Source organism: Gymnoscopelus braueri (genome assembly GCF_963280865.1).
Source record: "Gymnoscopelus braueri genome assembly, chromosome: 10".
Classification (NCBI taxonomy): Eukaryota; Metazoa; Chordata; class Actinopteri; order Myctophiformes; family Myctophidae; genus Gymnoscopelus; species Gymnoscopelus braueri.
The window spans coordinates 20,229,123-20,250,682 of NC_137611.1; the positions used below are offsets into that span (position 1 = coordinate 20,229,123).

The 21,560-nt window shown below is 40.7% G+C and overlaps 2 protein-coding genes across 2 annotated transcripts in view; both read right to left on the reverse strand.

Moving 5' to 3' along the window:
• Positions 1-1,454: 1,454 nt before the first annotated feature.
• On the reverse strand, positions 1,455-12,974 carry LOC308093435 (homeobox protein Mohawk-like; the record flags this gene model as incomplete). Its single annotated transcript, XM_080439770.1, has 7 exons — positions 1,455-1,543; positions 1,685-1,785; positions 2,467-2,500; positions 8,137-8,499; positions 9,928-10,081; positions 11,321-11,480; positions 12,697-12,974. 7 exons carry the CDS (start codon positions 12,972-12,974, stop codon positions 1,455-1,457), a joined length of 1,179 nt encoding a protein of 392 aa, XP_080295896.1.
• Positions 12,975-19,129: 6,155 nt separating this feature from the next.
• Positions 19,130-21,560, reverse strand: part of LOC308093436 (MAGUK p55 subfamily member 7-like) — a gene marked incomplete at both ends in the record, with an annotated part of 30,830 nt that continues 28,399 nt past the window's right edge. The window contains one exon of the mRNA XM_080439771.1: positions 19,130-19,150. Within this exon, the coding sequence (XP_080295897.1) occupies positions 19,130-19,150 (21 nt within the window). The remainder of the gene's footprint in view (positions 19,151-21,560) is intronic.

Consider the following 21,560-nt stretch of genomic DNA (forward strand, 5'->3'; position numbering starts at 1 on the left):
TGTCTTGTCAAAAGATGTGCGCTGCACCTTCCTCTTGCCGCAGTCTAAATATTATTTTATTGCCTTCATCGAGCGAAACCATCCAGTTTCCATGTTGCGTGGATGCCTACTAATGAAACGCAGCTTACAGGGTTGGATTGGAGTGAGGCAGTCTTTCCATGAAAGACTCGCTGATGAGTGTAGCCTGTTCTACATGCAAGACCCAAAACACTCTTTGCTCAGAGTGTCGCAGAACAGAGAGAGGAACAGGGAACAAAGCGGAAAATCCCGCTAAGCATGTTTTAGAAAATGATCCCGCGGGGCAGCCCGTGATTACAAGCTTATGTTCTGTGTTAGAACGCATACAGATGGAGTGGGGACAGTCCCCACCACAGCGCTCTGCACAGAGGCAGAGCACCAGATGTACTACTGAGACTTATTCATGTTCTCTGTTTCTTATATCAAAGGCCCCATTTACTGTACACCTGGATGTATCATGTGTTGTGTATCCGGATGAGAGAGAGAGTGTGTTAGGCCCCATTTCCATGCAAAAGCATGGTCGTGTCATTGATTATCCGGATAGCATATCCAGATACATACTGTACGCAGAATGCCATGTGAATACCAGGTGTAAATGAGCTCATATGAACTGGGCAATGATTTAACCCAGGTGGTGAGGTGATCAATGGAGTTGATATAAAGCAACCAACCATTATTAACCATTATTTCTTTTAAATATCCCCCCCCCCAGATAGAAATAATGGATCTTACCGTTATTGTTCATATTAAATTATTTACTCATTCTTTGTTGGTTTTCACTGTCTAGACCTGGGTTTTCACACCAACCTTTTAATGTCCCTGAAAAGGTTGCCCACCCCTGATTTAACCAGTAGGCTACAGTACAGTGGTAGAGTTTTCATAAAATGCTAACATGATCATTATTATTTTTACTTCTAAATACTGAAAGCCAAAAATACAATATTGTAATATAACTTTTTCATTTATCATTACACTGGTGGAATGTATTGAAATTGTATGCTGTATAATGTTGAGACAAAATACATTACATTGGGTAATGGGTAAAGAATGTAAACCAACTGCGTGAAGAAGAACTGTTTCACATTTGAGTTTATTCAAATGGAGGTTTTAAATCTCAGTTCTGCAGGCATTGGATGATAATCCAGTCTCAAGTTAATATAACTTACTGTAAAAAAAAATGGGGGGGGGATAAGGAAAAGTTACATATGTGTCAATAATAAAAAAATAAAAAAGGAAGGATACATATATATTTGTTTTTATTTTACAATACAAATATGACCAAAACTGTCTAAGTTTATTACTATTATAAAATAAAGGTCTCAGATGCATGAGGCATATTACAAGGCACTGGTTGATTTAGCACCTGGTAAAAGTGCTGTGAAAACTGAGCAGCAATAAGACTCAGACTAAGAACGCTATGCTTACACACTGTTTGCTTACACGCTGTTTATGAGGGCTACTTTGACGGTCTTTATCTCTGAGATGTGAGAAGACTTTTGGATGATGCGACTGGTGATGGCAGGCCCTGTAATGAAAGGCCCTACGGTGGGTCCCGCGGCGCAGATTTTCCCCACCACAGTGGCTCTGGTGATGGCGGTAGGTACTCTGGTGCAGGTGGTCTGACCCGCGGCGTTGGGCCCTCTGGTGCAGCTCTGCTCCGTGCCACGGCTCTGCCCCTGGGCCAAGTTGGTCAGAGCCATAGCAGCATGGATTTCCCTCCATTCCTGGTCCTGTCTGCACTGCAGGCCCCTGTCCAGCGGCCGGCAGCTGCAAACCAGACGAAGCACAGAACCGGCATCAAAGAAAATTGACTGCGTGTGTGATGTGTCATTGAATGTCACTGACTGTAGTCAGTGGCATTAGGTGTAATCATTCTAGGCAACTCAACACAGCATACTTCTATTCACTCGCTTATGTCCTCGTTAAGCCTACATGATTATAGTAAATGATAATTTAGTACCCCTCACTGTACATTTTGCACACTTCAAATGCCCGTTGCTTTTAACTCATCCTAGTTGATCCTATTAGGAGCAGTGGGGAAGTGCCATTTAAAGGAGTAGTTCAGCCAAAAAATAACTTATTTTCTATCAATTGCACACCCCAATTCATGGAGATGTTTTTGTTTTTATTTAATTCTTAGACAATAATTTGATAACCGGCTGTCCCTCCGGTATAGGAGAATCAAAGGAGACTAAAGTCTACCGGAGGGACCGCCGGTTATCAAATTATTGGCTCAGGCTCAGGCTCAACTACTCCTTACTCCTTTAATACAGCAAACTGGCAAACTGGCTTTAGATTGATCGTAGTTTTATGACAGATGTTTGTATTTGAGAAAGGACATATCTGCCTATAAGGCCGATTATGGGAAGTGTTTTCAAAGTGATGGGAGCCGAAGAGGTCAGAGAGTTTGATTTGATTGTAGACGGAGGCAAGATTATTCACACTCACGTGTCATGTTCAGCTGAAGTGTAGTTCACTGTGTCTGAAAGCAAAAAGGTTCACCTTAGTTTGCAATACATCACTCAAGATGTGCAGTACATGTTTCACCAAATCAACATCGTATGCAATGACCACATTTGATGCTTAACCACTTAACCCTATATACTTTGTTGACTGGGGTCCCCCAGGGGTCTATGCTTGGCCCCCTCCTTTTCTTTCCTCTACACAAAATCTCTTCACCACGCTGGATGACATGCCCAGAATAGGGATGCTAGGGTTCATGTGTGGTTAAGTAGGATCTTAATTGTTTGGATGTTTGGAATTGTTGTGTGTGTGTGTGTGTGTGTGTGTGTGTGTGTGTGTGTGTGTGTGTGTGTGTGTGTGTGTGTGTGTGTGTGTGTGTGTGTGTGTGTGTGTGTGTGTGTGTGTGTGTGTGTGTGTGTGTGTGTGTGTGTGTGTGTGTGTGTGTCATATTATGTCTCTGATACACATGTTTGTATGTCTGCATGTATGTGTGTGTGCGTGTGTCTACATGCATGTGGGTATGTGTGTATGCATGCACATGCCTGTGTGTGTGTGTGTGTGTGTGTGTGTGTGTGTGTGTGTGTGTCTCTCCCCCCCCCTTCTCTCTCTCTCTCTCTCTCTCTCTCTCTCTCTCTCTGGGTGTATTTTACGGTGCCAGAGCGGCTTAACTCTGTGAAGTGGTCCAGTCTGGCTGCTCTCAGTTTCTCTCGCCAAAACAAATGCAATTATGTTTCTCTTGTGCCTTTGAGACGGAAAAATACCATATCTGTGTAGTGTCATGAACATAGGGACTGTGTTTCCAGGTCTCCAGAGCTGCACTAGCATCCATAAAGTTAGCTCAATGTTTTTCATTCCCGCCTCCAGTCTACCTCTGTGTTTTGACTGAGTGCAGGAGGAACAATATAATTCTGAAGAATTGAAATGAACAGTAGAGTTAGAACATCCCGCTGGAGCTATATAAAGAGAAATGGAAGTCAGTTAGACGTAGCCATCAGTATTAAGCCTACTAACTGAGCTATAAGTCACAAGTTAATTTTGTCCTCATGCAATGCTTTCCATCAGCACTTTCACTGTTGAAAAGACCCCGATCTGTGGTTCTTTCAAAATGGACTCGAGTTACGGTTGATTTATGCAGATTGCGCAGCATGAGTTTTGTCGTCCTTCATATTCCTCGTTCTTTTATGGATGCTACATGTGATAATGTGCATAATGTGTAAAACATATTTTCCATTTTGATTTTGGAGTGTGACTGTGTTTGCTTCTTCTGCCTAGTAGATTGAGTCTGGTCAAAAGCTATTTTTCTTCAGGGAGTGATAGAGGGGGGAAATTACAGGCCAATGCTAGAGCATGCAGAATTCTGCCCTTTTTGATGCTAACAGCCTGAAACATCTCTGTCTCTGATTTCTTTAGCCTGATCTCCGCCAAGAGCAACTACAAGTTGATAGTAAATCATTTGGCCTCGCTTGCTTTCTGCTACCGAACGTCGCTAATCATTTTCCTCTCTGGCCACTAACATGTTTTCCCTTGGAAAGTATTTCCACAATGTTTCCTCTGCTGTATTTATTACTATCACAAAGAAGTAGAAGAAGAAGAAGAAGAAGAAGGAGAAAAAAAACAATTTGTTTAACCACTGGCAAGTCTCAAATTTGCTCAGGAGGTACCAACTACAACAAAGTCTTGGCAAGTCTTAATGAAGCTGCTTCGTTTATGAGGTTGTCTCTGCACCGCTAACCTCCAACCTCATCTGTCCATCTATTTACACACTGTATAAGGGGTGATCTCATAGGCCTACTCTTCAACCAACAAATCACATGTTCTTATGACTGCTGAATACTGAACTGAGAGACTAAAATGAAGCAGATGGTTTCATTCAGTCAATAAACTTATATAGGCCTACACCATAACAAACATGTCTTCCTAGACAGTCAATAAAACCTTATACCGTTGCGTATCATTCAATTGGCAACATAAAATCTGTCTCGTGTAATTCTCCTGAAACGATTCAGTCCATTATGGCCATGGGTGTTCCCTTAAGCCCTCAAACTCCCCTAAATCCATTAACTCCCAACGGTGATGACTTTATGTCAGCCTCGCCAGGGTGTGACATGGGGAACCACAGTCTATTCCCTAACATCAGCACATCATCATCTTCATCATCATCTGCTCATCTGAGGTATTTCAAGGCCAGAGGGCCCTCCTCCCAGCATGCATGTTTTCATATGAAACAAAATGGGTGGAAAACCCGAGCAAGGTATGCGTCAAGATTAGTTTTTCTTCACTCTGCGTCCAATAAAACACGATTCCAGTCACTTTTATTGCCCCCCTGCTTCCTTAAGGGAAATCTGAACTTGATGTAAAGACCACGTCTCGTGGTCTCCTTATGCCCTGTGGTCAAGTTCAACGAAGTCTTAAAACGTGGCAACAAACAAGAATGTCTAGTAGTGCAGCTCCTCTTGCCAATGGGATTTTGGCATTTCCATAGCCATGTTTTCATACTGCATTCTATAGTGACACCAATTAATATTCCATCACATATATACGTGTAGTGACTTTTATTGTTCTCTCGGGTAGTGTATGAAGGTGTTAACGGTGTTAGCGCTTGTCATGGATCTGGCAGCTTTATTTTCCACTTTGCCTCCGCAGAGGAACTGTACACCATGTTGCAATCACCGATAATGTGACCAGTACACGGTAAAATCCTGAACTTAATTTAACCACTTTCAACCCCTTTTTTGAACATGTAAATTGCAAACATTTAAAAAAAAAATCAGAAATAGCAAAAATAGCCAATCTACAAGCTCACAATGCGTGTATGTTGTCATCTTGTAGATTGTCTATTTTCGCCATTTTGACACCATTGTGTCAAGACAATAAAATAAGTGGTTAACTCTAGCAAAAGTGGAAACTGAAACTGAACTTTCTTTTCTTTTTTTTAATGAAAGGGACCCCAATACACATGGGGAATTGAAAATGTCTAAATTGGGGAGAAAATGGGGAAAAGCATGTAACAATTAACACGAGAGTGGGTCATGCCTGTTAGAACTGACTGAGGGGCATTTCATTACTTTTAAAGCCAATGGAAAGTGACCACTCTTGTGAGAGCAAGACGACCAACGCACATGAGGAAGCACACCTGCACCCTCAAATGTTGAGGTTGGGAAAAGCAAAAAAGGACATAAGTATTGTAGCTCTGAATTGTCTCACGATGGACCCCATTGACAGTTCTGACAGTTGTTGCTGAGAATGTCCCTCACTGCCGTAGCAACAGGGTAGCCTACTCCATTTCTAACAGTTGGCAGAGGTCTCCACCTCTCACCCTGGGAAGAGTAAAGACTCAGACATTCTGTAATTGTCCTTGAGACAGGCTGGACATTTCCACCATGGCACGGCGCTGTAGCGGAACAAATGGCACATTCTACAATATGGAAATCATATTTGTAACGTGCAGCAGCAGCCAGCTCCGGCCCCGGTCCCACTTTAAAATGAGGAGATTTCAGCGCCTGCAAGAGTTCCCATTAGTAGTGTGTTTGTTAATGCTTTGGCTCTCAGTAGATTTAAAACAAATCAGCCTCGTTTAAGGCACTGTACTGCTCCGTGTAGCGTCTCGGAGGGCACCCACGTGTCAGAGGTCCATTCCAACTTTGCTGTAACTTTATAATTAAATCTCTGTAAGCTTCTGACTTTCAGCTAAGCACCAGAGATCTATTAATGTCGGGGGTTCACAGATGAGCCAAGTCAAAGTAATTGCACGTTTAATTCTTGTTTTACTACACTCCGAGGCACGTTCAGATTTAACAAAGATGTTGGTGGATACTTAAATTGTCGTTTTTCCCTCGCAGCAGACATAAATCTATAGCTAACAAGGAAGAGACTTTTAATAACTAATGCTAAAAAGGAGGTGGCCAACTTCCTCTCAGTCTGCCGGCTGAAACATAATGGCTTGAGAATATAATATTGCAATGCATTACAGTACCATGTTAATCACAATATTAAAATCATTTAATATTTTATGTCATATTATTTAATGACACTGACTATCATTTACAGCTAAGTGACAAGTAGTCTGTTTTTTCCCCTTCAACTTTTGAATGGACCATACCGGTGGTCTTTCTTGTTCATACCAACCAAACAAAGCATGCTGTGGTTTGATTGATTTTGATGGAGCCCATTGGAATCCATTCGAGTATGAAAAAATCAACTTGCAGGGATTTTCTGGGGATAAGTAATTTAAATGTTTAAATGATGATCTGCATGGTTATCTTTTGTCAAAGTTACATTCTCGTTACGTTTTAAAGTATTTTAAAATCATAGACTGATTTGAAAAGTCTACCTGAAAATAGTGGAGAAAAGATTATTTTAGAAACTAAATTGAAAAATACACTACTCAATTATTCAGGTAAGCTCGTTAATGTGGACAACATGTAAACAAATGTCTGAAAATTGAATATATAAAATAAAGCCATTAACAAGAAAATGGTTTGTTTATGGATTATATACAGTATATTATGGCTGACGCTGTGAACAGATGGTCCGCTATGGTCCTTAAAGGGATATTTCACTTTCAAAAAAACTTTTGGTCATTTTATTGTCTACTCAGGCTTTTGTGAACCCCCCAGACCGTTTTTAAGTTGCTTGATTCAGTATTTAGATATTTGATATTCATTTTATTAGACACACCCTCTTCCTATACAAACCCATTATAACTTCAAACTCAATTTTTTACATGTTAGATTCATCAAAAACACCTGTCCTTGGTTCTGGTGACTCACCCTGCCCTCCTAATACGCGAGAGGGCCGTGTTTTTTCGATAACTTTTTTCATTTATTTTTAATATTTGTTTTGGAAAATGAAAACAATTAAATACTTTAAAAAAAAATGAAAAAAGAAATCGAAAAGACACGGCCCCCTCACGTATTAGGACGGCAGGGTGAGTCAGCAGAACCAAGGACGGGTGTTTTTGATTAATCTAACATGTTAAAAATGGAGTTTGAAGTTATAATGGGTTTGTATAGGAAGGGGGCGTGTCTGATAAAATGAATATCAAATATCTAAATACTGAATCAAGCAACTTAAAAACGGTCTGGGGGGCTCACAAAAGCCTGAGTAGATGATAAAATGACCCAAAGTTTTTTTGAAAGTGAAATATCCCTTTAAGGATCAATATCTATTTATGCTTTTATTTAATTTTTTTATGTTCAGCACTTGAAGTTGCATGTATGACTTGTGCATATAAATAAAGTTTGATTGATTGATTGATTGATTTATTGATTGATTGATTGATCGATCGATCGATCGATATAAGGCTGTCGGTATTTGAGGGGGAATCATTCAAAAAAGCTAACCGTCACAAACCTGACAGGGTCGAGGCAAATGGCCGCACACCTTAGAGCCTGGGGTGCCACTGTCGCAAAAATTACTTGCTTAGGGTGGGACAATGTCGGGTCTCTGCTCTATATGTAAAGTTTCTTGAGACAACTTGCTGTGATTAATTTGGCACTGTCATACAATTGAATTGAATTGAATTGAACTGAACTGAACTGAACTGAACTGAACTGAACTGAACTGAACTGAACTGAACTGAACTGAACTGAACTGAACTGAACTGAACTGAACTGAACTGAACTGAAAGAGACAATGATACAAGCCCCTCCTCACCCATGCGGTAGACAAAGTTGGCCTCCGTTTCAGAGGACGGCGAGGAGGCCGGAGAGACGGCGTCATCGTCGTCACATTCGTTGGAGCTGAACGACTCCGAGTGGCTCCTCCTCTTGCGGTTCGCCGCCATGTCGCCGGCGGACGAGGGGGAGGCGGCGGAGGTGGCCGCCATCACGTGCCGCAGCGTGTCGTTCAGGTACCTGTTCAGCAGGCTGCTCTTGTACTTGGACGGCGTGGAGGCGCTGTCGTCGCTGTGGGCCGAGTCGGCCCTGCTGAGGCCGCCGCCCGGCTTCTGGGCGGCGCCCGGCGGTGACCTGTTGAACTCGGACTGGCTGACGGGGACTTGCAGGGGACACCCCTCATCTGGGGAACGGAACACAAAATGTGTAGTGGTGTGGAAAGCGGTGTTGATTTCGTCGACTAAAACTATGACGACTTCCACTTACGACAACTAAATAAAAACTAAGCTATGATGACTAAAATGATGACTAAATATACTGACAATTTCGTCAACAAATAAAAACTAGACTAAAATATTTGGGAGGGACTATAGCTAGTGGAGAAAAGATCCAGTAGAACTAACATGACAAGTCATCATGGGAGCGCGGGTGTCACAAACCGAAAATAGTTGATCTACAAGCTCACAACGTGTCGCAGCGCGACATGTGAGCTTGTAGATTGGCTATTTTCGGCATGCAGCTGAGCTAAGTGAAAGTCATTTCGATGCCATCACGGCCCACCAAAAATAAAACGCGTTGTGAGCTTGTCGGCTATTTTCTGTGAAAGTTTTCCCAGAATACGGATGCTGGGGTTGAAGTGGTTAAGTAAAATGTTGAGGTATTTTCTTCTTTACTTGAGTATGTCCGTTTTTCAATTATAGCCTACTTTATTAAAGTCTTTATACTTCTACTCCACTACATCTCAGAGGCAAATACTGTACTTTTTTCTCCACAACAATTATTTGAAAACTTTGGTTACAAGTTACTTTGTAGAATTAGATAATTACTACTGTTATTATGACCCTAGGGTCATTTGTGTAGTTCCTTGTGTCTGCTACCCTTAAATGAAAGGGTGATCATGTGGTGATGAGAGTCTGATTGAGCAGCAGCTGGTGTGAGTGGTGTCTGAATGTGATTGGCTAACTACTAGGTGGACTCTGCTGGTGATTGGCTCCTGCGTACAGGCTGTGGACTATAAATCTGTCACCAACACTGTCATCTGCATTCTTTGTTTTGACCAGCCTCCAAGCTCAACAGCACTCAGTTTCTGTGTTTGTTAGCGATGTGCACATTTGCCAGGGTTTTTTAAAATCCTCTTCAGTATAAAGCCTGGGAGTGTAGGGGCGGGTGGCTTAATTTTAGTTATCAGTTTGTTCCCTGTTAATCGTTAGTTTTTATTAGGTCAGATACAGTACTTATATTATATATAGTTTTATTGTTTAGTAAATTGTTGTTAAGTATATTTCTTTCTTTATTCGGATCCCCATTAGCTTCTGCTGCCCGGGTCACTTAGTCTGCCTGGGGTCCACATAATATATATACAGTATATATATATAAATTATATATTTGAAAATAGCCGATCTAAAAGTCGATCTAATGTCGTGTCCCACACAAATGCATCTAATGTTTGATGCTTGGGGTTTGCAGGTGGCTCAGCTCAGCTAAAGCAGACATCGTTCACTTGAAGCGACCTCATCGACTTCTATACTACTATAGTGAGGCATATATCTGCCGTACAACGATGACATAATGTAGAGGAAATTAACTGGGACCAGTGCGCTTCACTTCTCACCGTCTGAGTTGCTGCCATCGCTGCTCACACTCAGCCGCTCTGCGTTGCCCTGGATGTATTTATTGTACAGTTTGATCCTCAGGGCCCAGCTCAGGTCCGGCTGCCTCACTGTGTTCTTCAGCCTCCGGCGGGCGTTGGCGAACCAGTTGGACACCTATAGTACAGTATGCAGACAAGACAATGGTTATTTCAGGACAGCCATGGTAATCTCCTTGCTCTTCAAATGACAGCTGAAGGCTTTCTCTTGTGGCCTATAGCTGACTGAGCGTGTGTGTCTGTCTGTCTGTCTGTCTTGTCAGTCAGCCAGTCAGGGAGAGTGACAGATGCTCAGATCAGTCACATGTCTGCTTTTATCTCAACAAGAATCAGCCATAGAAGTGGTGGACATTGACCAGATTTATCAGGACAGCATCGGCCAATCAATGCACATTTCCTGTGGCTGCTATCTTGATTTCTTATTGTAGTTTACTTCACACAGAACAGTACCATTTTAGTATTATTATAATTATCATGTTAAATGATCATCATGTTGTATTGATAATTTTGTCACATGTCAGGCCAAGATTTTGCTGCTTATACCTGTATGAGCGTTCCTTTGGGGGCGTTCTACAATGGACCCTTATAGGTCTGTAACTCTGAGAGTGTACAAATTGTTCCATTTGGTTCCATTTGCATACACTCTCTGAGTTATGGGGGTCCTTGAAATGTAAAAGTTTGAGAACCACTGAGTCAGTCAGTGGGTCAGTCTCTGTTCCTCCCACTCTCTGCACTCTTAAAGCGAACATTTTTAACTCAAATCTTTGCTTCCGGGGGTCCCTGGAACAATATATATATATATATAAAAAAAATAAAAAAAACAAGAACTAGACACTATAAACACCACATTGAAATAAAATCAAAAACAAAAGGACTGGAACAAAATATACATTTTTGGGGGTCCTTGAAGTTTGAGCACCACTGATATACGTTTTTCAGAAAACTGTTGTTTTTAGAATCGGCCTCAGGTCTTAACCCTTTAAGACCTGAAGCCGATTCTACATGTCTCCTAAATCCCAACAGTTTTCTGAAAAACGTATGTTTCTATATCAGTGGTTCTCAATCTTGTCAACGACCCCCAAAATGATATGTATTTGGCCGCAGACCCCCATCAAAATATTTTGTTCCAGGGACCCCCCAGAAGCAAAGATTTGAGTTAAAACTATTCGCTTTAAAAATATATTTATTCAAAGATTTGCACACATTTTCACGGTTTTTCTAAAATAGCAGATCTACAAGCGCATAGCGCGGTTTTTTGAATAGCCAAAGTGTAAAATAAAGCTTTTTAGCTCAAATCAAAAAATGACACAGTTCCAGGTCTTAATGTGTTCACAATCACTACACAGGCTCAGCTCACCTGTACAAGTGTCATGTGAGAACCCAGAGCCAGCAGCACCTTCTCTGTCTTGGTGGGGTAGGGGTTGTCCCTGTGTTTGTACAGCCAGTGTTTCAGGGGTCGCGCCATGTCCTGCAGCGCCTGTCTCTTGTGCCGAACTTTGACCCCGCCAAGACGAGACCTGGAGGAGTTTGAGGGTGAACAACAGTGGTGTAATACATTTACTCAAGTAGTGTACTTCAAGGTACAATGTCAAGGTGCTTTAGCTTTATTAAAATGTTTTGATCATTCATGCGTATAACTATGTGAGTGAATATTGTACTTTTTACTCCACTACAATTACTTGAAAACTTTAGCTACTAGTTAGTTTTCAGATTTAGATTATTATTACAACACATGCATTAACCAAGATCTATTTTAAACATTGGCTATTTTTTTAAACATTTGAATACTTTTACTTTTGTGCTCAAGTATTTCTATTTTTGATGCCAATACTTTTGCACTTTTACTCAAGTAAAAGTTTGAATTTGACCTCCAACAGAGTACTTTGTGGTATTGCTAAGTAAAACATCTGAGTACTTCCTCCACCACTGGAGGTCAACACAGAGGTCAACACTCACCACAGCCTCCTTCTGTCCTCATTTTCTTTCTTTCTGTTGCTATGGCTGTTTGTTTGTTTGATTGATCAATTTGTCTTAACTGGTCATTAGTACTAAGCAATTACTTTGTAAAAGTTGCTTGATTAAGAAAAAAGTTTCTTAAAAGAGGTGTTGACCATACGCACATCGACAGTGGGTGCTGGAATAAAAACGCACTCAAGTTTAAAGGTAAAACCCGTGCACCGAGCAACAGTAAAAGACAAATAGAGATGTGTGGGCTTGTGTGGGGGTAGTACCTTTAAAATGTTATGTCTATTGTACCCCACATGACCAATAATCACAGGTATTACCTGTAACAAACAGTTTATAATTGCAAAGAAAAGCTATAATATTCTGTCATCAACTGAGAAGATATCTTTACTATACGTAATGGGGTTTATTTTAAACATGTTCTACAGTAATAAATTCCTTACTATTTAGTCTTTGACAGAATTATAAATTACATATCGGTCAGAAACTCCATATTTGAACTTTTTGTGTTTTTTTGTAAATTAATGCCCTACTTGATCATCCTACAGTGTTACAAAAGCATCAAAAGTAGCAGATACACAAGCGAAGCAACACGTTTTGAGCTTGTAGATCTGCTACTTTTGAATTTTAATCCAGAAAAGTAACACGTTTTTGGACATATGAGGTTTCCAACCCGACAGAGACGATACATAAACAACGTAATTTGTTGATGATTGTGCTGTCCAAAGATCGCCACACGTTCCAAAACGTCAGACATGAAGTGCGTACCCATATCTTCTGTACTTGGTCATTGTTGAGCTGTGATCAGCAGCAGTGTCCTTGCACGGCAGACAGCCTGCGCTCTGTCCATCTGTAACACTGCTGGTCTGTCCGTTGGTTATGTCGACACAGGTCAGCCTGCTCCTCACCTCTGACCTCCCCCTGCTGTCCTCCGCGTCGAGGAGCTCCTCGCACTTCATCGCGGCGCCTGGATTCATTCCCTGACCCCAAGAGTTCTCCCAGTCAGCAGGTGCATCAGTGGACCTCCATGTGTCACAATCGGACATGGTATGCTCCCATCGTTTCTGTGACGTATAGGTGATAAAAAGGGGGTGATTCAAAAATAATAATCTGAAAGGTCCTCCTCGGTTTATGTCAGCGGCGCTCCCCGAGGCCACCGCAGGCACCGGTCTCAGTCGTATAAGACAAGATGGATGTGATTCCAGTCCGGTGGTCACCGATGAGCAAATGAAGCCTGCAAAAAAACGAGGAGAATGTTGTCTGAGTTTAGCTGGGTGGCTCTTGGAGGAGAGTTCAAATAACCTGTTCCTCCATTACTCATTGGCTCTCTGGCCGTCCAATCACATCTCAGGAGAGCCCTGCTCGTGTGTTTGTGCAAAGTTTGCTGCTGAGCAGCAGCAGCAGCAGCAGCTTGGAGCAGATTGCTGAACAGCACTTACAGTACATGCACGCACCCGTGCGCATGCACGCAAACACACACACACACATCTGTTTTGAAAAATATATCGTATGTGAGAGCATCAGCAGATGTGGTCATACAATTTATCACTGATATTTTGTCCGCTGTATGAGTGTGCGTATGTGTGTGTGTGTGCTGAAAAGTGTCTCAGATATCCCCTTTAAGTAATCTGACATGCCCTCATACTTTCTCCATGAGGCGTACGAATCTCGTGGATCTTGTGGTTTTACCAAAAGTCATGTCAGCAAATTATATATGTTCTACCAAGGGATTCTGGAAATTTACGGGTGTAATGACATGGTTCTTAATGCTCAGTGAAACCGCCAAACTGTGTTCCATGTTCGCCAGTGAATCCTGCTGAGTTCAAATGGATATGAGTACAAATTGGCCCATAATGAAGTCAACATAAACAATGGAAAAATGAAATTGATATGCGTGTGTCATCTTTGGGCAGTGTTGCATGATGAATAGGGCGTGTGTGCCTACGTGCCTGTCTCTGTTTATTGTTGTATCTGTGTGTGTGTGTGTGTGTGTGTGTGTGTGTGTGTGTGTGTGTGTGTGTGTGCGTGTGCGCGCGTGTGCGCGTGTGCACGTGCATGCTTGCTTGTGTGTGCGTTTGTGTGCGTGTGCTACTTTGTGAGTGTGTGTGTGTGTGTGTGTGTGTGTGTGTGTGTGTGTGTGTGTGTGTGTGTGTGTGTGTGTGTGTGTGTGTGTGTGTGTGTGTGTGTGTGTGTGTGTGTGTGTGTGTGTGTGTGTGTGTGTGTGTGTGTGTGTGTATACATACAGCGCTATTAGCATGGGAATGTGGGTGTGTGTCAGAGAGCTGACAGTCCGCCTCTTCTACAGTGCCAGCAGAGAGAGCTGGCAGAGATAATCCACAGATAATGCACATATTTATAAAGTTCTGTCTCCGTTTCGGAGCGGCACTTATCAATGGTGACTATGAGCGGTGATGAAAACTGGCTCTGACAGAAGCATTAACATGGTCATTAGTTTAACTGCAGCCCATGACAACATGCAGGCACTGTGCCCAGGGCTCGGCGTGGTAGTCCAGCCTCCTCATCCTGACATCCTCCCAGAAAACAAGAAATTAAGCTTTTCACTCCAGAAGGAGACGTCCCAAATCCTCCACAAAGCGGTGCTTTCTCCTCCAAAATGAAGACGATAGCATAACATTTAAGTAAATTAGTATTTTTTAATGGCATGCTTTTTTGGGGCCCTATGTTTGGCTTATTTCAAAACAAGATGATACTTTCCAAAATCAAGTATAATTTTGTAAACCAATGACTTAAATGTCCTAGAACTAACTTTTAAAGACGGCTTCCTGTTTATTTTAGATATTTTATTTGGATGTTGAGGTTGAAGTAATACTTTTTTTCTCTTTCTATCTGACTACACCATTTTTCAAAAAAGAGCACTTTCTATGAAGTCTATAATGCATTATAAACATATTTATAATGCATTATAATCTGCTCATACTGTAACACTACAATTATAGTTATAAGCACTCATAAATACTCTTTAAATCTATAATCACAACACAATACAAAGCATTTTATATTCGATTATCATGATACATCATAATTGCTGGTCCGTTACAGACTTTATTTTGCCAGGGATCGTGTATGTATTGTACAATTCATATACATTATAATCATTTATAATGCACTATAATCACTGTTCTAATCCGTTGTAGTATGATTGTAAGTCACTATATAAGTGGTCATTGGGTACTTTAAGAAATGCTTAAAATGTATTAAAGACATTTAAATGCATTTAATCTATGCAAGAACAACACAAAAACGTTGCTGCCTACACCTCCAGGAATGTCATTGCTTTAAAGGTGTTGTAAGTGATATATTTCAGTAAAGTAAGTGTTAAATAGCTACATATTCCCATAGTGGCCATAGAGTGTTTGTTAAGTATCAGAGTCTCCCTACAGTATCTCTCCAGCAATTTAAACGTTCGGGATAACAATTTCATCCAATTAGGATAGAGAACCACACGATCCAGGATAAACAAGTGATATTGGAAGTGACGAATCAAAGAAATGAGCAGACAAAATTGCAAATGGAACAATATAAAATTGAAGCTGATAAATGTGTTATCTCTTCTGATTGGATGAAATTGGTTACCCACCTGAACAAATATTTTCTGTTTACTGGAGAGACAGGGAGACCCCTGTTACTGAACAAACACTCTATAACAATGATTACTATGATTATCAGAATAGAGCTTTAACCTATTAACAAGCGTGTTCTTCTGTTAACCAAAAACTATCACTTACTGCACCTTTTTAAAGCACCCAATGGTCACTTTCAATGTCCTATTATCACACTATAATGCATTATAACAGTGATTATAAGGCATTATAATATATTACAACTATAATAATCATAATGCACTACTACTGCACCCGTGCATAAACAAATTTCCGTGAGTGTCCGACAATTATTTAGTATTATGATACATGAAATGCTTTATAATGTGTTATGATTATTGTTATAAAGCATAATGAATATCTATGAGTGCTTATGACTGTAATTGTGCAGTGTTAAGAGCAAAATTATAAGTATATTTATTAGGCATGAAAGACATGTTCATATTAAGTGTTACCATAACGTTAAATTAAAAGAATTGAATTGTACAGTTGTAAAGTTTATAGCCTAATTTTATGAGCTATAACTTATTTTGTCAATTTGCTATGCTATCACAACGCTAATGTGATGTTCATCTACAAACTTGCCCTAATCTAACTAGCAGCGTGGAGTCATATATACCGACGGACTTCATAAGTTTGTTCCCTGTTCATAATTCTCCTACATCGTCTGGGAAGTTGAGTTTAAAGGCTCTTAAAGCAGAAAAGCACATGGTCCAGCGTCCGTTAGGTGCAGTAAATTCCACGGTAACATTCCACGGCAGCTATCACAGACCATTGACTCCATCTCTCCCTCTGCGACACGTTGTTCACCGGCCCAGCTGTTGATATTAGGTGGGAAATGCACCCACATTCAGTAGCCTGGAGACCCAAGGAAAAACATTGTGCATGGAGATATATATGACCTTGCTTGGATAGCTCGGTGCAGCTGTGTGTGCATGTTAGACGCTCACAGATGTCTGTTCAAAGCCCTGGGTCCCATTGGAAATGGCCTTAAAGTGCTTCTCTTGGCCTGAAACAGATCAAAACTGAAGTTTTGAGACAATAGGTCAAAGCCACAAAAACGTCTGTTTCCTATGTAAAACTGTCCACTTTGACAGAATAGTTTGTTGTCTCGTGATCCACAGTAGTATTTTGATCAAAACTGAAGTTTTGAAACAATAGGTCAAAAGCCACAAAAAAAAAAAGACAAATCAGGCTCATGGTCTGCAGAAATAGATGCCATGGAGACAATGCTTAATGTATCCTTAAATGTCCTCGGTGGTGAACCTCTCATGCAATTTAATTTCTATGATTCAGCTAAAGCATTTAAAAAGTGTGTTCGTGTATGTGTGCGCGTACGCGTGAGAGAGGGAAATGCATGATGCTAGTGTCCTATATCCTTTAGGCACACATAAAAGTCTCTCATAGAAACATGAGCAATAATATGCTTAAAGTGACAAAAAAAGACTTATTTTCTATCAATTACACAGTACACACCCCATGAAGCCTTGAATTCATGGAGATTTTTTTGTTTTTGTCGCATTCCTAAGCCAATAATTTGATGACCGGCGGAGTCTCCGGTAGGAGACTTGCGAAAGTTTCCTACCGGAGACATCTTTCCACCGGTCATCAAATTATTGGCTCAGGAATGCGACAAAAACTAAAAAATCTGAATGAATTCAAGGCTTCATGGCGTGTGTAATTAATAGAAAATAAGATTTTTTTGGGGTGAACTACTCTTTTGGGGCAACGGTCACGTGACTGAATGAGACCAATTGACATCATACTTGTGTGTAATGTTTGAAGTGTGAGCCGCGGAGAGCACAAAGCGCCGGGTTTTCATTGGATCACTCCGGTGTCTTTAATGGTGTCGTTATGATCTCACAGGGTGCCTGCAGATCCTCAGCGGTGTGATGAAATTATACTGCCATGCTTGGCTGCACCGCTGATGCCCCAACTAACTAGGAACCTGGCACCGCTCACCCAGAATCACTTCAAGTGTTGCCCCGACAGCCCATGTTAGCGTATACCAGTGGTTCCCAAACAACCCATTTGTGGGTCGTGGGTCCAGAGTAAATATCCCCTTTGTTTCTTTAATTTCCTACATTTTCATGAATTAAAAACTAATGAAGACATTTTTCAAAATGACAAAAATCTAAGAAATTCCATAAATCCGAACACAAATGTTTAAGAAGTAGTAAAAATTGCCGATCTACAAGCTCACAACGCGTTGTGAGCTTGTAGATCTGCTATTTTCACTAGCTTGGGTAGATCTGCTATTTTCACTAGCTTATTTTCACTATTTTCACTAGCTTGGGTCACAGGGAGAATTTCTCTTTTGGGTCTCGAGCTAAAAAGTTTGAGAACCACTGGCATATAGTATGGTGATCGTATAAGATGGTGTGTACAGTATATGAGGAGGTAGTTTATGAAGTGCTACAGGCTATAATTTCAGAAGATACACAGACAGACAGACAGACAGACAGACAGACAGACAGACAGACAGACAGACAGACAGACAGACAGACAGACAGACAGACAGATAGGTAGATAATAGATAGAATGATCCATTGATAGTCAATGTTTCTCAAACATTTGGCATATCCGTATCCTGTTCCAGTTAGTTTCCCCATAGCTGCATTTGATTGGTTCGGCAGCAGAGTTCAAACTAGAAACACGTGTGAAGGTGACATGTGTTTCCGGTTCAAATCCGCTGCCAAGCCCATGGGAAAATGGACAGGAACAGGAAACAAGTATGCCACCTTCTGAAAACCAGGGACTACCGCTATGCCCAGAACTGATTACTTGTATTCTTGTAGGCTACAATCAATCATTTCATCAAATAAGTTTGACGATAAGTCAATACTCACGATAAGTAACCAAGGCCAGTGGTGGAAAGTAACTAAGTACATTTACTTAAGTACTGTACTTAAGTACAGGTTTGAGGTACTTTTACTTTACTGGAGTATTTCCAATTTTCAGTACTTTTACTTCTACTCCACTACATATCAGAGGCAAATATTGTACTTTTACTCCACTACAGTTATTTGAAAACTTTGGTTACTAGTTACTTTGTAGATTTCGATTATTATTACAAAACATACATTACCCACTTCATACATTTCGGCCATTTAAAAATAGCAGATCTACAAGCTCACAAAGCGTAGAGATGCGACACATTGTGAGCTTGTAGATCTGCTATTTTCAAAAGATTTTCACACATTTTACACAATTGAAAACTTGTGAAATGGGACACTGCATACTTTTTACTTGTAACATTTCTACATTGTGGCATTGATAATTTTAGTACTTTTTACACCACTGACCAAGGCTAGGCCTACTTGAAATGATCAGGAGTTGTGTTCGATATGCTTGATGATAGCCTAACCAGTGCTAATGAATACCTCAGTCAGTCGTCTCAAGCTTCTGACTTACCGTAACACTGTACCCCATTGATTTGACCATCAGCTTCACGACGAGTCCCACACCGCCTTTACAGTGGGGTTTTATGTCCCATCATAACTCTTTCTCTCTCTCTCTCTCTCTCTCACACTCTGTTTGTCTGCGAGGGCCCAAATCCCAGGAAACACATTTACTTCCCTTCACATCACTGCTCTCCTTTCCTAACAAACACGACATGATGGACACATTAACACTCCTTCACACCCAATTGACCACGGCGTCCAAAAAAGAATGAAGGAAACCCCTTGAATGTGGAGGAATGCAACCATTAAACAAAATTAGCTCGAGTCCCACCTCATGTGGAGAGACAGGAGAAATGTGCTCCATGTGCCTCTTCGAAAAACCATGCATTCAAATGTGGATGTTTGTTAATGGGGTGTCACTAATGGCAAATTGGTGCCAATTATGTTTCAACTGCCTCAATAATGGTAGCTTACTGTAGAGCACAGCCACAGACCTGTTCACAAAGAATAATGATTCATGTTAGAGCAGCCGTATGACAGCCAGCCTGCAATTTAACAGGAATGGAAAACTTACCTTACTCTATAGCTAATTAGCCTAACTGATGCTTTCAAAGAACCATGTAACAGTCAACATACTGGGCCAGAGTTTCTCAATTTCTTTTCATGTCAAGCAATATGTATTTGGCTGCGCTGCGGACCCCCATCTGAAAATATTTTGTGCCAGGGACCCCATCCATTTGTTAAAATGTTTCATGTTTCATTCAATGTTGATTTTTTAAAGATTTTTTGAAAATAGAAGCTCACATTTGAGATTACAAGCTCACAATGCTGGCTATTTCCAAATAGTAGATGTATATAGGGTTACAGAGCCCTGGGGGTCCGCGGACCCCACTTTGAGAACCACTGCCCTAACTGATGCTTTCAAAGAACCATTTGTAACAGTCAACATACTAGGCTACGCAAATAGCTGTTACCTGAACCTGATAGTTTTTTTTATACATTTTGACCTTGAATTTTTGCTTTTTAAGGGAAATGAAAGAGAATACAGTTTTAGTGTAACATTGACAAAAATGTCCTGCTACATTCTGACAACATTTATTGAATATGAACACACAAAAAAAGACCCACAATATCTGAAACATAAATCAATTTTGGGGGAAACGGTCGAGGTTAATGTCAGCTATGTGGCCGATGTTGACAATGGATAATGTTGTAGTACTAGTAGCCTAACGCTGGTGTAGTCCTTTAAAGGAGTAGTTCACCCAAAAAATTACTTATTTTCTATCAATTACACACCCCAAGCCTTGAATTCATGGACTTTTTTAGTTTTTGTCGCATTCCTAAGCCAATAATTTGATGAGACTCTTTGAGTCTCCGTCTCCAGTGAGTCTCCTACCAGATTATTGGCTTAGGAATGCGACAAAAACTAGAAAATCTCCTTGTACCTTGTATTCAAAGCTTCGGGTGTGTAATTGATAGAAAATAAGTCATTTTTTGGGTGAACTACTCCTTTAAAATCATCGTCACACGAATGAGGACTTGAAGTGGTGGTTTAAAACATGGCTCTTATTCCACAGAGGCTTTCAGCGGACCGTTATCTTGTTTGTACAGCGTGTTGTTGGCAAAGTATCCCCTTCTTTGACTACCAGGCCTACTAATAATATTTCTCTGGTGTGCGTTACAGTTAATTGAAGTGCGGCATCTGTCAGAATAATTACATGCTGATGTTTGTAACTTGGCAGAGAAGGACCGCACGCAGTCACAAGTTGTGGGGAGGTTTGTGTTTTTTTCCCCCCCTCTCAGTCGACGACGTTATTTTAGCCAAATTCAAACTCAAAGAGCAAAACACTGGCTCTGGAACAGAGGGAGGCAGAAGCCTGGTTTATACTTTGTCGTATGACGGTGACGTGCGCCAAAAATAGCCGATCTATGCAACTCATTGTGCGCCCGACCGTAGATCTGCTATTTTCAGTGGAGGATGGACACAATGGTATGATGGAGTTAAAATCAGGCAAGAGAGTGACAAGTGTTTCTTTTTGGCAAATTAGTTATATAGCCCAGTTGTTCTCAAACTTTTTCATGTCAAGGACCCCCAAATTGATATACATTTGGCGGCAGACCACCATCTAAAAATGTTTTGTGCCAACTAAGGACCACCAGAACAGAAGAGAAACACAGAAAAGTCACAGAAAAAACTAATCTAAATTATTCAACATTTTCCAATACTTTATAATAAAAATGTTCAAAAAAATAGCATGTACAAGCTCGCAGTGCTCAATGCTATTTAAGATGCTATTTGAATAGCAGACGTATAAATGTATTAACATATTAACGTATTAACTTAGTTAATTAAATTAGCTGGGGACCCCCTGGAATCCCTCCAAGGACCCCTGGGGGTCCCCGGACCCAACTTTGAGAACCACTGGTTTATATTCAGGGGCCCTGGTGGAATACAGTCCTAGTTCAACAACATCTGGGTGTTAGAATAAATCAGATCATTTAAATATGTAATGCTATGGTTCAAGTGTGAATTAAAAGATGAACAGGGTTTTAAACAAGCTATATTAGATATCCTAAGAGTATGTTATTATTATTGTCAATTTTCATT